At 39.0% G+C, this 21,629-nt stretch overlaps 2 protein-coding genes across 3 annotated transcripts in view; both read right to left on the bottom strand.

The window, feature by feature from the left end:
• Positions 1 to 11,302, bottom strand: part of arhgap24 (Rho GTPase activating protein 24) — a 52,299-nt gene extending 40,997 nt beyond the window's left edge. The window contains exons 1-2 of one of the 2 annotated variants that reach the window (XM_026297148.2): positions 10,832 to 11,302; positions 3,226 to 3,450 (exon numbers count right to left, since the gene is read on the bottom strand). In XM_026297148.2, coding sequence (XP_026152933.1) covers positions 3,226 to 3,435 — 210 coding nt within the window. In that variant the 5' untranslated portion in view covers positions 3,436 to 3,450; positions 10,832 to 11,302. Of the gene's footprint in view, positions 1 to 3,225; positions 3,451 to 10,831 lie in introns of those variants that run through there. The other variant, XM_026297152.1, reaches the window with a different exon arrangement.
• A 7,035-nt stretch (positions 11,303 to 18,337) lies between these two features.
• esm1 (endothelial cell-specific molecule 1) lies at positions 18,338 to 20,081 on the bottom strand. The gene is given in 4 exon segments (XM_026297948.1): positions 18,338 to 18,882; positions 19,067 to 19,210; positions 19,657 to 20,005; positions 20,007 to 20,081. Coding segments are annotated over 4 exon segments (663 nt in total). The 3' UTR covers positions 18,338 to 18,787.
• Between the last annotated feature and the right edge of the window lie 1,548 nt (positions 20,082 to 21,629).

The following is a 21,629-nucleotide window of genomic DNA, read 5'->3' as shown; positions in this document are numbered from 1 at the left end:
GTGGCTGATAGTATATAAAGTGGAATAAGTATCAAATAGGGAATATTACTGACGGAGGTTTTGTGTTTAAAATGTGGTTGTTCATGTCTAAATTTTTATGTCTGAGCTTTGTTGGGGTCTGTTTCCATAGGCAACAGAAATGGGCAGATGTTCAGGCTCCCACAGAGCAGGCAGCAATTAGGCTGATGTGACAGGTAACAAATGGAGACTTCACAGCATCCAAAAGAATTAATTAATAGCTGATCTAAATACAGCTTCACACCCCTGCGTTATGTGGTTCCTGGCTCAGAACAGGGAGATTTCACTCTGGTGTACACACTCCAATTTAGATGTTACTGTGTGAGCTTGTGTGTGTTTGTTTGCCCTGGTCTTGAACAGCAGCGTTAGAGGCTACAGAACAAATTCAGTCAAGGCTCTCTCTCCTCTTTGACCTACTTCGTTGTTTCTCCCAGGAGGACTGTAGATTAGTTATCTTGTATTCTGTTACTGTGTCTTGGTGAGGTGTTGTTTTGTGTGCTGTTCCATGCTGATCTCCTTTGGAGGACGAGTAGATTTAAGAGGTTTGAACGCACTGCTCTCTGTGCCTGAAATAGTTTTATTGAACTTTTCCATTTTCTGCAAAAAGTAGCAGTTTTAGATATTTGAAATTTATGTTGGCTTTGTTTCAGAAGTAGGGCAAGAATGAAAAGTTGCACAACATAAATGTGTGGAGTGTTGCTCAGGTGGCTGAAGTTGTAGAGACATTAACAAATAGCATTTCTGGGTACATAAATATGGATGACAAGAATATTCCATTTTGTTAATATTATTATAAACTGCTCCACAGCATTTGCATCATTCCCTCTGAGTATTCACAGCACCCAGAACTAAAGCAAAACTGTTGCTGCTCCTCAAATAAGACCAGTTTTGATTTAAATATACTGCTAAAGAACTATAGCTTCCAGGGAATAGCAGCAAACAGTATCTCCTCTCCCTGGATCTGGCCAGCAGCCCACCTTCAGGTCTGGAGCTTTAACCTTCAGAAACGTCTGCTGCTGATGTGGCTAGGGTTTGGCTGAGCAGAGCTTGCTGGGAAATCAGCCAGACAGAAAAGTGTGGGTAGATGAGCAGAATAAAGATTTCAATTGTGCAAAAGTCTTCGAGTTTCCCATGGAAAAAGAGGATATTGTTTGGGCGGAATAGATACATAAAAAGGGTTTCCTTTGTCTATTTTCTATGCAGACAAAAAGCAAAGCTTCTGGTGTGAAACAGCTGGCAACCAAATGAAAATCTCCACGAGCAGTAGTAAATACCTGAGTAGTTAGCCATTAATGAGTAAAGGACAAATCATGAAATAACAGTTTAGTTAAAAAGATAAGATTGGATTTTGAATATCTCTGAATCAAAGATGGTAAGTTATGTGTGAGCGAACACAAGTCAGTTACTGTTTGTTCCACGTATCTAGGAATATGAATACTGATACATCTCATGATCATTCAAAAACAGCTAGCTGGGCTATCCTGACAGCCACTAAGTGTATTTCCAACATGTCTGCCTACTCGTTTAATGTCCCTTTTCATCTGCATTCAGTTGTCCTTGGCTCACTGACACTCCTTCCCAGCAAACTGATCCCAAAACAGCCATAAAAGTGAAATAACATGAATCACTGAGAACAGATTTTTCTTTATCCCCATTGTCAGTTCAACTTCACTGAAAATCATTTGCTACTAGCATGCAGTGCCTCACTGAGCTGACCTGTGGAATTAATTCTTAATCCCTTCTCTTCCATTTTTCCACATTTCTGTGATTTTGCTTTGTAATGAGAATCCAGAGTCTGTGTCTGGCTGCGTCTTTGTTCAGTCAACACATGCTCACTAAGGGAGGCTGCCTGGTTACAGTAACGTTAGAGACAGCCTTTTTGTCGGCATTACTCATGGTCTCCTCCTCCTGTGTGTTGGCTTTGGTGAAAACCAGCTACACTTTGACCTATAGTCAAACAGTCAAAACAGTCCAACTCACATAAACTGGAGTTTTGTTATAGCTTATGGCTGTTATGATGTTTCTGCTCTGTAGACCCCAGCGTCCATTGTTTTATGGCTCATTACCTTCTCACATTTGTTCTAACAAGTTCAAACTATTTCATAAATTTCACAAAACAACATAATTACAGGAACTTAAGCTGAAGATAAAGACAAATGGTTCTATTCTATATGAAAGTGCAGCAGCGTAACTTTATATCCATAAAAGTAATTAATGTAAGTGGAGGAAAAAGTTTCCTAGTAGGTAAATGGTTTGATTATGATACATAAAACCATTAAGCTTTGTATATTTTACCATTAAATAAACATGTTATCCCCATTCTAAATGAATTTGTATTAGCACTTCTAATACTATGTACTACTATGTTTTTACTTCATTTATTTTTGCCTAATATTTGCACTGTGTAGAAAATGCTTTGGTCTACATTACACAAATTAAATATGGTATGTACATCTGCTAACACCCAAATATATTATTGTTTTTATTAATGCTGTTATTAAATATTAGTGTCCCCTTTCTTTTTAGTTCAAATAACTACATTTTCTCTTTGTGTTTTGATATCATTATATAAAGTGAGCATGGCTGTAGAAACTGTAAGAAAAAGTAATCTGGAAGTCGAACAGCCTGGGGGGGAATCCCCAGTCTGAGGCTGAATTGTGGCTTATAAATGTCTTGTCCCATGACCAGAATACAAATAAATAAATATAAATAAATCTGTTAATATGTACTGTTTGAAAGTACAATATTACATAATGCCCTATCAGATTACTAAAGCTGAAGCAGTAATGTGTGAGCGGTATTTTATTGTTTTGGCTGCTCAAGGTGGAGCAATTTTTAACTATTCTATATAGTTGAGTCCAATGGTTCAGCCTTGTCAGGGACAATCCAAGGTGTCACAAGATAAATCTGAGGGGTTGTGAGATGATTAATGAGAGAGCAGAGAGCAATTTCTGCTACACATATGCTTTTTCTGAAATACTGATCCTTGCTCATTTAGTAAAATTGTGGATAAGTTTTCCTTCTTCAGGCCTTAAATAGTGAATGAAATATTGAATTGAACAAGTGAATTGAAAGCAACTGTCTAAATGTGCTGTGAGTGTCTCCATCCTGAACTCGATGATCAGGCAGTGAAACGGAAGTGATGTGCAAGAGGCTGTGATTTCAAAATGAGTTGAGATTAGCATTTCATTGTCTTTGCAGTCTCACCAGGGCTTTGGTTTCCTCCTCATCTTTGTAATAGTAGAGCTGATCCCCTCGCAGTACGAACCAGCGACTGTGCCAAGTCTTGACAAAACCTCCTTGCTTCCTGAGCCACCCACACCTGATGACATTTGACCGTCCCTGCTTCTGAACTTCTGTGCTGGCCTGACCTCCGCTGCGCTGGGGACTACTGTGGGACACACACTGGTCATCCATCTCTGCAAGTCTAATCTGCAAAACAGGTAAAACAGTTTAAAGCACTTTAAATGTGCAGGCGTTGCAAATACACTCTGCAACCTATAACAGACACATGTTTTCCAAACATCAATCCAGACATTTAGAACAGAAATGACAAAAACAGCCAGTCAATATAACCTTTAGAGTCCCATTATTCTGCAAGCTTTTAACTCACAGAATACAGTGGTTTAATATGGAAAGTGAAATGAATACACATCATTGTCACAGTCCAAGACAAATGTTATTCAAATTAACAATTCCTTCCTTTCAGTTCTTTTTCTTCAAAAATTCTGGAGTTATCCTGGGTGAATGAAATTTTATTTCTGCAAAGACACATTATTGTTGCCAACAAAATTCATCAACTGTCTTTATTAAAACAAATAAAACTATTGGCTAGATATCAAAAAAGGAAATGGGGAAATGTTTTTTTCTTTTGTATGATCTGAAATCAACTTTTTACTCTTTCTACAACAAGATCAATGGTAAGGCCCATCAAATGAATAGTACCTATAATGGCAACTCTTTGTCTTCCTCAATGGCACATCAACAGGGGAGGCTACTAGATAGTTTAAATGTCCACATCATTCAGTGATGACTTGCAAACCGCTGCTGTCAGCTTAGTGGCTTTGCTTGAGCTTGGCTTGGTTTATGTCCAAACAGATCCAGATGACAACCAGATGTAGGCCAACAGCGTTCCAGGCAGCAGTGCAGCAAGTGCAGGAGGACTGTTGTGGTGATTCCAAAATCTTCTCAGGTTCCATGCACACAGTCCAGGTAAGCATGTTTGTGCATGCACAAACATGCCTCTGCATTCCACATAATAGTAGTTTTACACTTGTTTTGCATTGTTGTGGCCATAACCTACTTATTATCTTTTCTCCAACCTGCTTTGATTTTGCTCCAGTTTCATGCTAGATCTATGTGGGAAATAATGGGCAGTGCTCTAACTCAAACAGCAGTGAAATCTATTACCTGAGATCATTATTGTTTGTGTGAAATCTGTTCTGTTAACCTGAACAACACAAGTGAATGTATGCATGCACACACAGATGCACACCCACACACACACACACGCACACACACACACACACACACACACACACATACACACAGTATGAAACACAGTTAAGGGCTGATACACACATCTGTGGATGGTGTCACCTGCTGTGTTGCCAGTTTGGTGCCATAACCCTTTTACTATTTCATAGCTGTGTTAGTTAACAGCGCTGCAGGGGCTGGTCTGTGACACATAATGACTTGAAATCATAAATAATGCTTAATTTGAATACTTTGGAGCTGGCTGAGAGTAGAAACACTTTAATATTTACACTATGGTCTAGTTCAGAAGTAATACATGACTATACAGGGATAGAAGACATAATCATCACCAAGTATAAATTATCAGACAAATGGAAAAGCGATTAGTAGACGAGATAGTGGTTCTTTGGCCCATTTAGTAACAGCAAGGTGAATTGTGACCGTCTTTCATTTTAATGTTTATGTTTCTGTTAAAAGCCAGTCTGTGGGTTCTGTTGAACAAGTCTAAATGAATTATGGGAAAATGATGTGTTACAGACAGCCATAAAGAGATGAATACTAAATTTTATAGGTGAACTAGAGCAAGACAAGCAAATGCTCTCAGCCTGGGGAGATGTTTTTGTTATACTGTTTCTGTTTTTCTTTAAATCTCAGGTTATTTGTACAATATATTGAGCAGTTTTTACACTAGAATCTTTCCGTTATTTATACTAGTCATTCAGTATGGATTCCAAGAGGTCTGCATATTGTGTTGTTATATAGGTAGATTCAAAATCATTTAAAAGTCCTGAAATACCGGATTAACACTGGTCATCCTCAGCCACATCACTTCCTCGGTGCATTTGTACAAGTTAATGTACTCGATTTTTGTGAAGCAACAACCGAACAAGGGTTAAAGTCAACATCTGTGATTTTCTCTGTAGTCACTGTTTTTGTAGAGACCTTCATAGTGAACCTCCTGATGGCCCCAGATGTGGCTGTAAGCACATTTATGAAGTAGTTGCAAAGTCTCTTCAAGAACATATCACAACCTGACTCTTTTGTCCATTCAGCACATTGGAAACTGCCTCCCAGAGGTGTCCCTGCAAAACACCTGTGTTTGCAGGTGTGTGTGTCTGTCTTTGTGTGTGCGACAGTAGTCTTTGTCACACAGTCTTTGTCCTCTGAGCCTCAGTTTCCAAAATTAGCAGTGGAAATGAATGTGTGATAGTAATATTCCTGAACATAAGTTTAAATAAGGAATGTTAAAAATGAGGAAATGGGATATTTGTGGTTTACACATCGCAAAAATAACTTTTAACAAAAAAAACATTTGTGTAGTAAATCACAGAGATATGATGAAATCTCTTTTAAACGTGACACCTACAGTTCACATTCTACTATCATCCACTAAAGTCTAGGAACACTCAGCTTTGTCAAGAACCATTCAAGAAATGTGGAGGTTAAGAACATCCCAGCATTTTTCTCACAGCAAGTCTGAGAACTTTGACCATACTAAGAAGCCTGTGGGAAGAGACACCCTGACCTTTACTATAAACAAAAACAGCTCAGTATACAGCACAGATAGCCACACACTCGCACACATACCACAAACACATAATTTCAATTCAATTTATTTTTAACACTCACTCAAAAGGACAACACAAAGACTGTCACGAATCAGCCCCCTAAGGTTTTGTGGCACGCACCATAATTTCTTAGCAGGATGCAGCATATCTGTGGCTCTTGTGGCAGTCGAATAAAAATGAATGAATTTTAAACTCCACAAGTAAAAGAGAAAGGAAGGGAGGGACTGACTTCTCTTTGAGAGGTGCAAATCTTTCAAGCCATGATTACTGTTTTTTTGTTTCGATTTGGACACAGACGTATTAGTATTCACTGTCTGTTTGTGTCCATCAGTAAATGGATTCAGAGCCAGGCTCCCTCAGGATCAGGGACGCCTTTTAGTTTGTCTAAATATACGCGTCTGTCAGTGAAATCATAAACTACAGCAACTGGAAGTGTCTTAAGTGATAAAAGGTGTTCTTATAGAGCAGCCAGGAAGACACTAAATTTACAATAAATAATGTTCCATTGTTTCCTGGGACAGAACCATTTTGTGTAAAATGTGATGAAAGTGTGAGTATTGAAAAGGGTTCTGTTGGATGTTTAACACTTAAATAGCATGACACATTATTCTGCTAAACATTTTTTGCATGTGTTAACTGATGTCAGATGCACCGTGTTTGCCACATGAATAACTTTATACACTCTACACACTATAATGATATCTAGAGGTCAATACCAGAGAGGAATTTTGATGAGAATCTCTGAAATGTGATACCACAGGCCTTGCCCTGGCTCTCAACATCAGGACTTTGCTAGTGTTCAGTGCTTACACAGAGTGTTTGTTCCCCATATAGGACAGTACCAAAGCACACAAAAAGTCTGAACAGCTTTTTAACACATAGTTGTTTAAATTGAGCTGGTTTGGAGGAAAATAGATTGAGGCCTCACTTTATAGTCTGAGTTTCCTTTGGGAAATTAAAGTTGTGCCAGGGAAAAATCTGGGGGTGTGAAAAAATACAACATAGTTACCTAAATCATACTTATGGGCTGCAGAAAGAAGCCCATTTCATCCCTGCTCTCAAGTATACGGACTGTCATCCCATGTGCCACAAAGATATTGGTGTCGGGCAGGGACAGCAAGGGGGAAATCTTCTGTGACCACAGGAAGTGGCCGGTCACAGCAGCAGCAAGGGAGCCTTGTGTCAAGAGAAAACTGGCCTCAACAAACTTAGATCTGCTCCTTTCCCACCCTATGGTTGATTTAAAAAAAAAACAAAAAACAAAAAAAAAAACCTAACCACTGGCCAAAATGGCAGATATAAATGTGCTAAGTGCACATGACAAAATTCAATTATACAAACTACTGACTATTTGCTCTACTTAACCTTTACTCCTTATGTTTTTTTAACAATACTTTTTGAATGTAACCTGTAGGCTGTATTTATGTCCTATAACATGTGGCAGACAGTGTTATTAAGATCTGTCTGTCTCCAGGCCTCAGTTTTGCATTTTCAGCAGCTGCTGTACTCCATATTGCCCTAGCGCTTGCCAGTAATCCCTGTGCCAACTTTCCTTGATGGGATTGGGGACGATAGAAAGGTCAGTGGTGTGTGAATCAGGAAAATCTCTTTTGACAAGTAGAATTGGATTTCTGTCTATCCTTCTGCCTCTATCTGTCTGTCTGCCTGACCATAAAGTAACAGAAAGAAACAGAAACTATTTATCGTTCAGAAAAATGAATTTATCACATGATGGCTCCCTCCTCCCGTTCACTAGTTGCTAGTAAGATGTGGCTGGCAGACAAAGAAGATGTGGTGACTTTCTTACATATGCAAGGCAGCATGCTTGACAGCTGATTGAAGCCACTTGGCCATGACAAACTCTGACTCTGACTTCATTAGCAACCATCTCTCTAAGCCTACTCTAATTCAGGCAGAACCTGAAAATTCAATGTTCATTGAACAGTAAAGCCTGTGGTCCTGTTTGTTAAACTACCCCAGTACCCTGCTAACAGGAAACCTGAACTTCACATTGCTAGTCGGTGCTGTCAACCCTTTAAATATATCTGGGCAACCCCCCCAAAGTCTGCACAGTAGGACCTCCATGACCCACATGTGTTAAAGACAAATATAACCCTGCACTACCAAAGCTGCTACCTTGAGAGCAGACTGTTTCTGTTGCAACTGCTGCTAAAAAGTCATGAAGGGAAGAGCAGGGCATGTTTCTTGCTGTGCGATTGCTGTGCTAATTGTTGGAGAGGATGTGAAAGAGGAAGGGCTTCAGAACAGTCACAGATGGAAGTACTCACACATTTAAAAAAGAGCTGATCCATTGCTCCATTGCTCCTTCCAACACACACATCAAATCTATCATGATTTATTGCAAAAGAGGGTTACACTCAGGTCAGACGTTTGCTTTCTTCATGGGGTTGGTAAGTAATCCATGATCAGTTACTACCCACACAACCCACCGTGAGTCACGGACGTATAGGTGGATGGATAGAAGCAGGAAGAGAGGAACAGAGGTGACAGTGCAACGTATCACAAACGCCAAAGGATTGAATTCTTGGAAATAACTTTTGCTTTTGCTTCTCTAACTGAAATGCCCAATAAACTTTCTGGCTTTCCTGTATGAATCAGTGTGATGAGTCAGTCTATTTTGTCTACACACTGATTTAGATGCCATTTGTAGCCCCCTTCAGAGTCTACAATGCAGGTCTTTTAGTATGATACACTCATTACTCCATCACTTGCATCGCGGCCCCTCCCTTTCCATTTTCCTTTGCACCATGTGTCACAGCATGTCTGGGAACTGAGCAGCAGCCGTGTGTTTGAAATGAGATTAAATGAATGAAACTGTTGATGTGGCTTTCTTTTCTAAGCCTGCGAATATAAAATAAGATACACATGGTTACAGAATGAGAGGGTGAGCTGAAAATCACACCTGTGGTCACAGTAATTTTCACCAGAGAGACCACTAAGCCAACTCTGAATTTTAACTTTTCTAAAATGTCACCTTACTATAGATCGTCTTGGTAAACTAGCCTGTGCTAAGTAAATGTATCTGCCAGGCGTTTTCTTGCCTTTGAGCAGTTTCCAGATGACCAATGGAGATTCCAGGGATTTACAGTGTCTGTACAAAATGAAAATGGGAAATTGTCATTTTTACACTGCAGTTTTTATACAGTGTGGATACAAGTGAAATACATCATCTTATTTGTGCGCAGCAGAACTTCTGATAGGCATATTTTGTTACCCAACAGAGTTAGTGTAGCTGTTTCCGTCAGTTTCCAGTCTATGTGCTAAACTATGCTAACCAGTTGCTGGTTGTAGCCTTTATATCAAACAGTGGTTATCAATAATCTCATTTAAATGCCCGAAACTAAATAAGCATGTTTCCAAAAATGTGAATGGATTCTTTACCCATTACTTTACCAATCTATCTCAAATACAGTTTTGCTGCAGTTCCAGTATTCTTCTCCATCCCCTGCTTATCTCTCAATAAGCACATATCACAGAGTTAGACCTGGGAACAGTAGAGTGCAGCAGCTGACATGCGGAACCTGATCCCTGGGGTTTCCAGCAGCACAGCTTGTGCACAGCAGACATTCCTGGCGCACAGGGGTCATCATATCTTCCCTCTTTCAACCTCAGCTCATGCCCAGTTTGCTTTCGCATCTTCCTTTTCCATTAAGAGCACAAGTGGGGAAAACAAGTTGCAGAGGTGTTTTTTTTTTTTTGGCCCTTTGTGCCATTTTGTCATCAATTACTCTTCTCTTCCTTTCATTTTTACTGGTTGAAGTCTTTTCTGATTCTCCTTTTTTTGCCTGTTTTGGAAATGCTGTATTTGCACATGCATCACAACAAGCACATTAATCCATACGAAATTGAGTTTTTGTCTCTGTTTGGCCAGCCAAGTGCCAGATAGGGGGTCAGTGTTTTTGGATGGTGCATGCAACGGTCTCACCATCTGTACATCCCGCACCAGAATTAGCAAGTCCTTGCAAAATGATGCTTTCCAACTGTTCAGCAGTCATTGCTAGTTACACACAGTAAACTTGTGTTTCAGTTACGTTGTTACAGGCTAGCAATATGTATGAGTACTGTATAAGCTTGAGATGAATGTTAATATTGTTAGCTGCATAATTGGCTTTTAGACACTGTGGCAAGATTCCAGCTTTTCTCAGGTTGGTCCATAGAGGCGTAAGACATCTATACATAAGTAAAAGTTGGGCTTCCATTTCCCATGGTGCATCTCTACTCCAATCTCAGTGTGATGTTTACTGCTGTATGAGTTGTGTCATGAGTTTAACACATCACAAATAGATGACATTAATGAATCATTGTCTGAGTAATCAAATCTATTAGAAAACAAGCGATTGTAGTAGTTTGTAGAAGTTTGGAAAGCTTATTCTAAAACCTCTTCAGTTACCAAAGCCATTGACATATCTAATCATTGTTCAGTTGCTGACCTCATCTGCTTGTGGTCTGGGGTCATATGAGTCAAAAGTAAATGAAACACATGGAAAGTATTAAACAAATCCAGGAACCCCTAAACACCAGTAAATGTTAGAGCTATTGCCATAGCTAGCAAATGTGATGTTACTATTACAATTTTATACAGTTCCTCTCTTTAAAAAGTAAGTTAGTGTCACTATATGATCCTTAGATTGGAGCAGTCTTTTACACCATTTGCCTATGGCATCTTCTCATTATATTAGATTCATGTTTAACAACAGTACACAGGCAAAAACACAATGAAACTGCACAACGTCTAATATCAGACTCACCTCATAAATATACAGCCTTGTTGAATCCCTCAGCTGTTATAAGTGATGTACAAATACTGTATCCAATCCAGTGACAGGCTCAATCAACACAAATCCTGGGCTGAGACAAGCTGAAGTTGCCCTCCGGCTGTGTTGCTGCTCCCCTCCGGGACTGAATAAGTGTGTGCAGACTTGATTGAGTAAGCTGAGGTTCAGACGAGTTGTTAAAAACTTTTCCCCTGACTGCTCACACCATCTGCATGCTGAGAAAATCTCCAGTGTGGACAGGGTGGCTGTCGCGGTCAGAGCAGTCACACATGGGGCACCATTACAGTGGGAGTCCGCCCAGACACATGCACACCCACATGTACTCACACACAAACATAAACACACACTCTCTCCCAACACTGCAGCCTATGCAGTCCTAACTCCACCCGTCATCCTTGGTAGTGAGACGCTCGCAGTCAGTCTGAGAAGACCGAGTGTGTATGTTTGTTACAGAGAGGAGGGAGGAGAGATAGGGGGAAAGTGTGTATGTGTGAGAGAAAGAGAGAGAGAGAGAGACAGCATGTTTGAGGAAGTCTTAACGTGAGAGCTCTGTCTGAGTCGTGTTCCTGTGGTGCAGCTGACTTTCTCTTGCATTTCAGGTTGCGCACAAGCAAGGGGCAGAAAAGAAAACGTTTCTAGTGCTCATAGTGGATTGTCAATCCTGAAATTTGAATGCATCCTTTGTGAGTAATCTGTATACAAACACAAAACCACCTCAGTTTCAAGATGGCATATACAAATCACTGTGTGAATGCAGCTCAACAAACATTTATTCAGTGACTCTGCCGACACTTTGGTGTAAGCCCAGCTGTATACACACCAGTGGGAAGTGCATGTTGTTTACTGGGCAGGGCAACTCATAGTGTTGCAGTGACTCTTTCTATAGAACATATATTTGTATAGATGAAAATAAGCAGGATAAGAGTGTGTGATAAATGGAGATGATATAATAAAAGGCTTTATAATGTAGTTATGGATGTGAGGTTGCCTATTCGTAGTTTCAGCACATTACCGTCTGTTGAGCAAAATAAATGAAAAAAATGTTACTCTGACATTCCAATGCGTGGTTGTCATCCAAGCTGAGAAAAATGTACATGAAGTGATACTATCTAATTATCTTTTTAAAAAGTTCACTAGGCAATATTTTAGAAATATGCATGGAATTCCCAAAAAGGGAATACAAAATGAAAAGGTTGAAAGGCAATACAGAGCATGAACATTGGAGGAAAGATGATGAGTTGATTTTTGTGTTTAGAATATAAATCAGAGTATTCTACTGCACAAAAAGTCTATTTGCCGTTTGTAATACACTGAAAGGGAAATTTGTGATATTGTGATATTTTGATATGATTTTATAAGAGCTGGTTGAATTAGGTCACTGTAAAGGCGTTGAATGAGGAGGAGGCAATGTCAACAAACTAGAGCCTGGTTGATGAAGTGGGTCAAACGTAGGGTCAAGCTGAACACATTATCTATTGATCTGTTTGATGTATGGGTGGCTATCTATTAACAGCTGTCAAATGATCGAGCAGCAGCAGCACATGAATCTGTCTAAAGCTTTGCACTGACACTTTTCTGATTGCACAGATCGTATGGTCCGATATTCGCCCGATAACCAGTGTCCATTTTTAACATCTTCGTGAAGGTGATCAGGTTTGTGACTTTTTTGTTACAGTATTTTCAACAATCTAGACCAGGGGTTGGTCATGTTTTTGGCTTATTACCCTTCAAAAAAACAAAGCGCTGCTTTACTTGCAACACCTCATCACATTTCATGGCCCCTCTGACACTGTGACATCTGAAGTATTTTTAGATTCCTGAAGTGTCCAAAGTCAAGAAAAAACACTAATAGGTTTAATTATTTAAATTCTTACAAATTTAAAATCATATTGGCTGTCCTGTCGGCCATGTTGGGAACCAGTGATCTAGGCAATCCTGGTTTCTGACTGCAGTCAGTGTGGAAGTCTTCTGCAGACATAACTCCATACTTAAATGTAACTTTCCAAATAGCTCATTTTACGTGCACAATGTGACTATCCATTTGTTGCTACAGCACAGCCAATTACAGTCATTTTTATTGATTTAGTTTTATTTGCAGCTGTGCAACGATATTTATGTTCAACAGTCAACTGCAGGAATATAGTAGAATTAATTCCATGCAATAAATGTAATCACCACATAGAAGATGGGGTTTCTAAGTGTTATGAAAATCCTCATTAGATTAGACAAAGATTGAACGAACCAAAACCAGTAGGCTCTGAGCCATATGTCCTAAGCCATCTCTCAGCAAGTTTTATTATATTTGCAGGACATGGAATGCTGAACATGACCTTGTGACGTAAGACGAGGCCATCTGTAAACAAACTGTAGCTGCATCTATTTCCAAGAGACACTCTGGAAGACCTCATCTGATAGGAGGTAACTCATAAGATCAGAACGGATGAATCTTCACAGTGAGCCCTCGGGAATTAAAATGTCCTCAATGGGTCTGCTGTTCTCATGGCCTTTGAATCAGATGTTTTGAACGGTTGGTGACTTCTGGACAGATAATGAAAATCTCTGGAGGCTCATGAAGACAAAAAACCTCTCCCAGTGGACTAAGATAACATTGGGGCTCTTTCTGTAACAAATAGAGAAAGTGAGCAGCTATGCTCTGTTGAGCAAAGAGGAGCATTTGGCTTGGAGACAAATATTTTAATCAGGAGCTGGTGGAGACCAAAACAGAGCTAAACTGAGAGCGAATTATCTTAACATAACCTTATCAAGTGGACACAAACTTCACAGACATGTTGCTCTATATCTGCTAGATGTGTAAATAAGGAACTGCTTGTTAGCAGGTTCATCCTATCAAGACAAACAAGGTGATAATATATTCACTGTTAGTTTCCTCCCAAATGTCCAAGGTGATTTATTGCCTGTATAATATCCAAAAACATCATGGTGATAAAACAAAGACATTATATGTTGTTGGTCACAAGACCATCATCAGCACAACAGCAAACTATACATTAGGGACATCTGGTGGTTGCATGTCTTCCTATTTTTTGCCAGCTCTCTACCATGCACTCTCTAAAGCATTTAACACAAAAAGACTGTTGATGGCAAATATAAGCAGGGATACAGTATGTGGCTGTCTAGGCCTGGATCACCACCTACATTGTTTTGGACACAGTTTGTCTCTTTTCATCTGACCCTAGTCCTATCTACGCTAAAGTTAAAATCCATCTGACCATTACTTCCATAAACATCTCCTGACCTGTATGTCTATAATACAGTACATGGCTTACCTGTAAACAGCTGTATATTGACCTGGTTCTTTGTTTTTAACCATTTTGCTCTCAGCTATAGAACAGTGTAGACAGTAGTCTAAGGTTTCCTCTAAACCAAAGATCATGTTTCATTGTTTTTCTTGATGCAACATTGCTCTCTGGTGGTGATTTTCGAATTAGGATGTTACCAAGTTTTTCATAGATGTTTCTCTTTGTCTTTAAAGGTGTGGATATGTATAATTAGTGATCACCTTAATATATGATTTATTTAAATCACATGTATGACTATATATAAGCCACTCTGACCACAGGCTATAATTAAGGTTTTGTGAACACTACAAAATTCTTACCAGACATAGGCAATACAATTTAAGACAAAGGAAAGTCTCATTCTGAAATATCTGTCAGCACCTTAGGACAAATTGAATTGGAAAATAAATGCAAAATAAGTGTGACAGGCTACACTACCATCAATAAGCCACTAGAGGTCCATCTGTCACACCACAACCTTTTAACATTATTTCAGCCCAACATATTCAGGCTACATTCCTGTAATTTAGGGATGATTTTTCACAGCTCCGACAGGTTTTATCACCATATGCTGTGCTAATTATACACACAATTTATAGGTGCTAAAAATAACTGTGCAATCTTGTGTGTTGTTGCTAAAAAGAACCATGCAGCCTTACATACAATCCCTGTTAAGATAACTTTTTGTTAAAATATTCAAATCCTTTCACAAATTAATATAAAAAAAGCTTCATTTGATTTATATTTACCAGTCACCTCACTAACTCCACCCTAAATGCTAAACCTACACTATAAAGATCACTTCCCTTCTTCAGTCAAAGTATCTGACATGCAAATCTTTATTGCAGGATAATATTAGTCTTCCGGCACTATTTCCTCATGACATTTTGTCTTTTTTTCTTTAAGTCATGTAAATGACACTGTACATTGTATCTGGCAAAACAAAGTTCAATTTCTCAGTTTTCTAAATTCTTCTAGCCATTAGTCAAAGTTCTAATATATCCAAGCCGATATATCTTGCTCCAACTAATTGTGACCAGACTCTATGTGACCGTTATGCAACGTCTTGATTTATTTGTTGACTGGACACTAAAACAAAATTCTCCAAATGCTTGTGGGGTCACTGATAATAAACCTGTTCCTTCTCATGTCACATTGTTATGAAGAAGACAGTGGTCTGTTTAATGTGGAGGTCAAGGGTCCAGGCACCAGATTCGAACAACCATAAGAGAAAAGAATAAGGGGGAATAAAAATAAGCTAAAGAGTTGAATGAAGATACATGATGCTGTGTGAGCTAAAGTGCATCTTGATATTTTTCATGCAACTCAGTTTTGATACCTATTAACATCGTCAATCACGTTGCGTCATTTCCTTGTTCACAGTGTTTGTGTGTTTCCCAATTAGCCTTGTCATTCTGCAGCTACAATAAACAACCTGTTGAGACAAGGCCAAACTGTAAATACCAGAACATCTATTTGCAGTAAATCAGTGTTATTTACTACTCCGTTCACGCACCTTTGTTTCTGCAGAGACGGCAGTGACGTGTTCAGGGAGTCAGATAAAGGGTATTTCTCACCAATGCTTTCCTGTTATTTTCCAGGGTCCTTTGTTTAGTTGCGAGGCCTCGGTCTGTCGGTTCTCAGGGGAATCAGAGGAACATTTCAGCCTGAGCACTTATGAACACTCCTGGCCTCGTACACAGTCCACTCCCATACCTGTCCCTATCTCTGTGTGTGTTTCTGTGTGGGTCATCTTGTCCTTGGATGGAGGAGAAGCCTTTTTGTGTGTCACTCTTTGCAATTTTGCACTTTATGCCTTGAATGGTTTTGTGACCATGTAAACTCTGAACATCAGGAAATTCATTAGTTTTCCAATACTTTTATATGTATAATTGAATTGAAGTTAAATGTTCAAATAAAAAGACCTGTGACCTACATTTTTTTTCCAAAGTTTGAACATGCAGAATCAGATTTTGTGCCTTTAGAACAAAAAAGATGTGTTGTAGTTTTGCTCATGACATTTCTATTTTTATTCTTCAGCTCCTGAGGAGATTAATGTGGATTGTAGTTATAATAGAACTTTTTTGTCATTTTTAGTCATATTTTTCAGATTTAGGACATTAAAATTCTTTCAAATTTTCTCTCAGGGAGAACTTGTTTGTTGACAGGTGTTGAGCTTTCATTTAAGTAATAATTGAATAAAGTGGATAGGAAGTGTCCTCTTGTAACTACCAACAAGAGGCCCTTTGCAGTTGTGTGTCACTTTTGGAGTGTCACTTGAAAAATTCCTGTCTTGGGCAGACACAACAACAACAGGAAGAAGGGCCATTTTCACAGGTGTCAGGAAGCACAGGAAATAAACAAGCTGAATACTGGAAAACACTTTTGTAGCAGTAAGAGTCAGAGGTGAGGCTAATAAGGGATATTTTTAGCTGAGGCAGGGTTATTTTGAAATTTTTTCTGATATATTTGATATAATTTTTATCCCCACGTTTGATGCTTTAATACTACCTGATGACGTTTTATAGCAAGATAGAGAAAAACAGCACTGATCTGTAATCAGGAGTCACTTGTTTGATCATGAAGTATGTGATGTTTCAGTCTGGCCTTTATGAGCCAAAATCACAAAGACAGTGGCTATTTAAAGGAATTACTGGGGAGATTTTCAGTTTCACTCACCAAATTTTAAGTTTTCTCTACAATAACATGATTTGTTAGTTTTTCATTACATTTGCATTCCAATGTGACCATTCTTATTGTGTATTTCAAAGAAAAAAATATAACAAATCTAGACTATTGGCATGCCAGTCAAATTAAACATAAAGATGTCTTGTCTGCTCTATCAGAACATTCATCTAGGTTCTCTGGGGTGAGTAAGACTGAAAGAAGAGTGGAGGGATTTTTATTTCCTCCAGGAAGGAAATTCTATTATATACATTTCTTAAGAAAAGCCTTGAGAAATGTCTCAAATTTTAAAATATTTCAATTCATGTTTTTTCCCATGTGGACTAATGTCAGTCTATATTCTTTCTTGTTTACAGCTTCTTGATCTATATCCAGCTTTATAAGAAACGCTTAGTTGAAAAAATTATCCAGTTTTATAGCTAATTTTCTTGAATCAGAGATAATGTTCTTTGTAACGCCAGTAAAGCCTGTCTTCGATCTCCTTTTGTGATGCCTGGTAAAAGCATTTTTCCATAACTGTGAAATGTTTTCTGCATGGGAACAAAGAATTTTTTGCCATTTGTGGAAGATGAGAAAGTAGGGCATTCCGCAACTTAAGAGTCAAGGATGGTTGAAAAATTCTCAGCACAAATAACCATTTCTGCTCTTGTGTTTGGATAGACTATTTCATTTCATCATGGGAAACAAGACTTGACAAGAAATCTTTCTACTTAGAAGACATACTTCAAACCAGACTTATTTTTACACTGCATAGAGAAGCCCGTTCCACCATTAAATACCAAGATTCTCCTCTAATGTCCTGAGAAAATAAATGTCAAATTCCTCTAGAAATACTACGTGAAGTAAACTTACAAGTTCTTCATTTTGTCAGCAAATCCCTTTAGTCTACTGGATTCTTACAGTACTCATTTGGAGATGAAATGCTTCTCTTGGTGATTAAAGATAGGCATATGAAAGCACACAGTGTATTTTTGAGCATTAGGGCAAAAAAAACGGTTAAAACAAAAATACTTATATAGCATGACTGCCAACACTTTATAGTGAAATTCATGTAATGTTCAAATGTCCAACAAAAAATGCCAAGAGATTCTTGAGGAAAGTTGGATCCTGAGAGGACACAACCTCAGTCTGATGTAAGCTTTTAGTCTCCACACAGTAACATGACAAGAAATTGAAGAACATACAAGCAGGACAAAACTGAAGTGGCTTTTCTACAAGTCTCTAAATGCTTTGACATGCACTCACTAAAGCCCAGTTTTGCACTTGATTGAAAATATACGAACAAATCTGAAGATCCCAGTTTTTGAGCCTCCCAACAATTTAACTGTTCTTAATCAATTTCTATGCAGTAAAACCACATAACCCTCATTATCAGCATATTTTCATGATAAAGGTTTGCTAATAACCTACTTGACAATTATGCAATGAAGACCAAATGACAAAAGTGAGAGATAACTTTGGTTTAATTGTAAGAGCATTCTTTACATTGGTCGCAGTCATATACTTGATATTTTCCATGTCTGTTTTTCACTATGTACAGTACAAATAAAATATCATTATGGAGTAAAATACTGAAACATTTTGCTGTATCCAGTTTGAAAATAACTACATGGTCATTTTTTATGACATTCACTCTCCTTTCTGTAACAATAATATATGAAGGCACACCAAATGAGAGAATCCTGTCTACACCAGCGCTAATGGGAACAGGATCATTATTTACTTGACAAATAGAAAACAACCAAAAAAGGAAGATTTGATGATCGTAACATAGTCTGCATATTTCATTTGAAAAGATATTGTGTAGAACAAGGACCAAACAAACCAAATAAAACTTCCAAATGCTGTAAAAAAGTCTTTTAACATAATAAAATATATCTTTCAGTTCATTTATAAGTTATAATGCTACATTTACACTGAATAGATTCAGCCTTGTCAGCACTTGTCAGCGAGGGTTGAGCCGCTTTGGAGCAGTGGATCTGTCTGTGTGTTGGTCAGTTTTCTGGGCAGTGTTAACTTCTCCCGACCCAGCCTCTCCCCCTGGAAGTACAAGTGAAAGACTTATTCCTCATTCAATTCATGTGCAATCTCCCAAATGACATGTCTTTACAGAACTTAATTAAGTCCATTTAGTAGACATTTGACTCCTACTAACCCCCCCTGAATAATCCAATCACTTATGAAAAAGCAGTATAAATAATATTTATATTATCTTCTGTTTCACCTGCTTGTGGTTCAGTCTTGAGCTTGCTGGCAATTTTGGCAAAGAATTTGAGGGTGAGACAAGCTCCAGTCTCCCTGTCACAAATGCCTCCTTTGCAGTTGCATGTCTTGCGGCATTCAACGCCGTAAGTCCCATACAGGCAATCTGTTAAGAAGGAAAATACTGCTTAAAATATGAAACAATAACCAAATAGGGAAAAAGAAAACCAGACATTTACAGTCAACATTGTTTTCATTATTCAAAAGAAGGAAATCACAGAAAGAAAATCTGCAAGTGGAAATAGCAGCAGCATTGATGTTTCAATGTCTAAACTCAAACAAAGCCTCAGATGATTTAAAGATAATGGGATTATCATTAAGTTAAATAACCTATCAAGGATACATAGTCCTGCACATTTAGCCTCTATAATCAGTGTTTGAATGGCAGTAGTGCTATTTTCTCAATTCCTAAAATATATCATGAAAGACTGTAATAACAGGATGGGATATTAGGTTTGGTGCAGCAGAGCATCATTATATTCAACATGCAGCATGCAAAAATTGCAGCATGATTTTAAAACAGGCTGTTTAATGTGAGTATGTGTGGGCTACCTTTGCAAATCCCATATTCGTCTCCATAATCGTCTTCATCCTTGTAGAACTCGCAGAATAATCCCGGTCCGCACTTCACCCCGTGCATCCCCGACACCGTGCGGTAACAGTGCTCCCCTCTGCCCGCTGCACAGACCTGGCAACAACCGCAGTCATCCAGGACCGTCCGTGTGCAGCGCTGGGTCCCACCGCACCGCTCCGCGTCGCATCTGTCGGGGCAGTTCACCGCGTACTTGATATTGGCGCCCCACGCCTCCGCATCGTGCGCTAAAAGTGAGGAGAGCACTGTGATGAGGAGCAGAGACATCACTGATGCAGGGGCAGTGCGAAGGGCACAGGGAAGACTGCTGTGTGTTGGCTGATCGAGAGGAGACAGAGGAGCGGATCACCACTGGGAGACTTGAGTGGAGTGGCCGGTGGCTCATCAGGTTGTATGGTTATCAGCAATGAACAACTTTGTTTTGCACATGGCTTTCCCTCGTCAATTTCCTCATTCCGGGGTTGGCGTCCTTTTTGCCAGTCAGCCCCCTTTTTAGAAATCCGGCTTGGAAGTGGGATTAACTCTGCTCCGCCATCCAGGAATTGAAACCGTGTGACCTGATGTCATAAGTTATCTTTGGTTTGTTTTTGTGTGAGTGAGCGACTGAACCCCCAAACCAGCGACTGGAGCAGGACTGTCGTGACCGGCTCGGCTGTGATGAACTGAGTTTTATGGGGTATAAGATTATAGCTATATAGAATATTGATCAATCACCTCATGTAAATCATATTACACTGAGCAAGAGATTTGTTTCTGAATGAAGATCATATGAAGAATTAAATGAAATCTTATTTAGTATATTTGTTTAATGAGAATATTTGTTAATTGAGGTTTTACATTTTCTGTTTTCTGTGTTTTTAATGGCACAAAAAAGACAAGTAATCATAACCCACATAACCCAGAATGGTAGTAACAATCCTGTAATTTCCTATTTAACTGCAGTTGAATATGAACAAAGTGTAAGTCTGAAATGTTTTCATCTCCTCACTGTTAAACACTGGATCCTACATTTTCCATGATGCAACATTATCAAGGTTATTACCTCATGCTGGCAGAGCTCAGAGCCACAGAAAACATCTGTATAGTGACATTCACGTGTTGTTGTTTGTTTGTTCTTACTAATTACAGGCTGCTAATATTTACATCTATTAAAAAAAGTTGTTCTGGTCAGAGTCGTTTTTTCAGCTTAATTTATTTTCTTTTTATTGATTTAATATAGATTTTAGGGTATAGGATGGGCAGCATGGTGGTCCAGTGGTTAGCACTGTTGCCTCACAGCAAGAAGGTTTCTGGTTTGAAACCCAGCAGAGGCCTTTCTGTGTGGAGTTTGCATGTTCTCCCTGTGCTTGTGTGGGTTTTCTCCAGGTACTCTGGTTTCCTCCCACAGTCCAAAAACATGTATGTCAGGTTGATTGGTGACTCTAAATTGCCCATTTAGTGTGTGAGGTTGTTTGTCTCTATGTGGCCCTGTGATGGACTGGTGATCTGTCCAGGGTGTACCCCTGCCTTTCACCCAAAGAGAGCTGGTATAGGCTCCAGCAGATCCCTGTGACCCTGGTTAGGAATAAGCGGGTACAGACGATGGATGGATGGATGGATGGATGGATATAGGCATGGGCGGTTTGTTCCTAAGGGCGATTGGGCGACGCACCACCAAAGGGTTAAAGAGAGGATTTAAAAAAAAATTTACATTAAGATTTTTAATCACATTAACATTATCTGTCACTGTTGTAGACAGTTAATCCTGCCTGTCTCTGAATATGGTCCAATCGGCGTCAAGGCTTGTTCCGTGGAGTGCTGTTCGGGCGATTTCAGTCTGGGTGAAAATCGCCCAGTTCTCATAGACTGTCATATTAATTTTGTTTTTCAAACTTTAGACGCTGCAATGTATTCTGCATGGTTTCCGGGAGGCCTTGCACTAACGTACTTTCGT

The sequence above is a fragment of the Mastacembelus armatus genome, chromosome 12, assembly GCF_900324485.2.
Source record: "Mastacembelus armatus chromosome 12, fMasArm1.2, whole genome shotgun sequence".
NCBI lineage: Eukaryota > Metazoa > Chordata > Actinopteri > Synbranchiformes > Mastacembelidae > Mastacembelus > Mastacembelus armatus.
The sequence above is the reverse complement of the archived record's forward strand: the minus strand, read 5'-3'. Positions and strand labels throughout refer to the sequence as shown.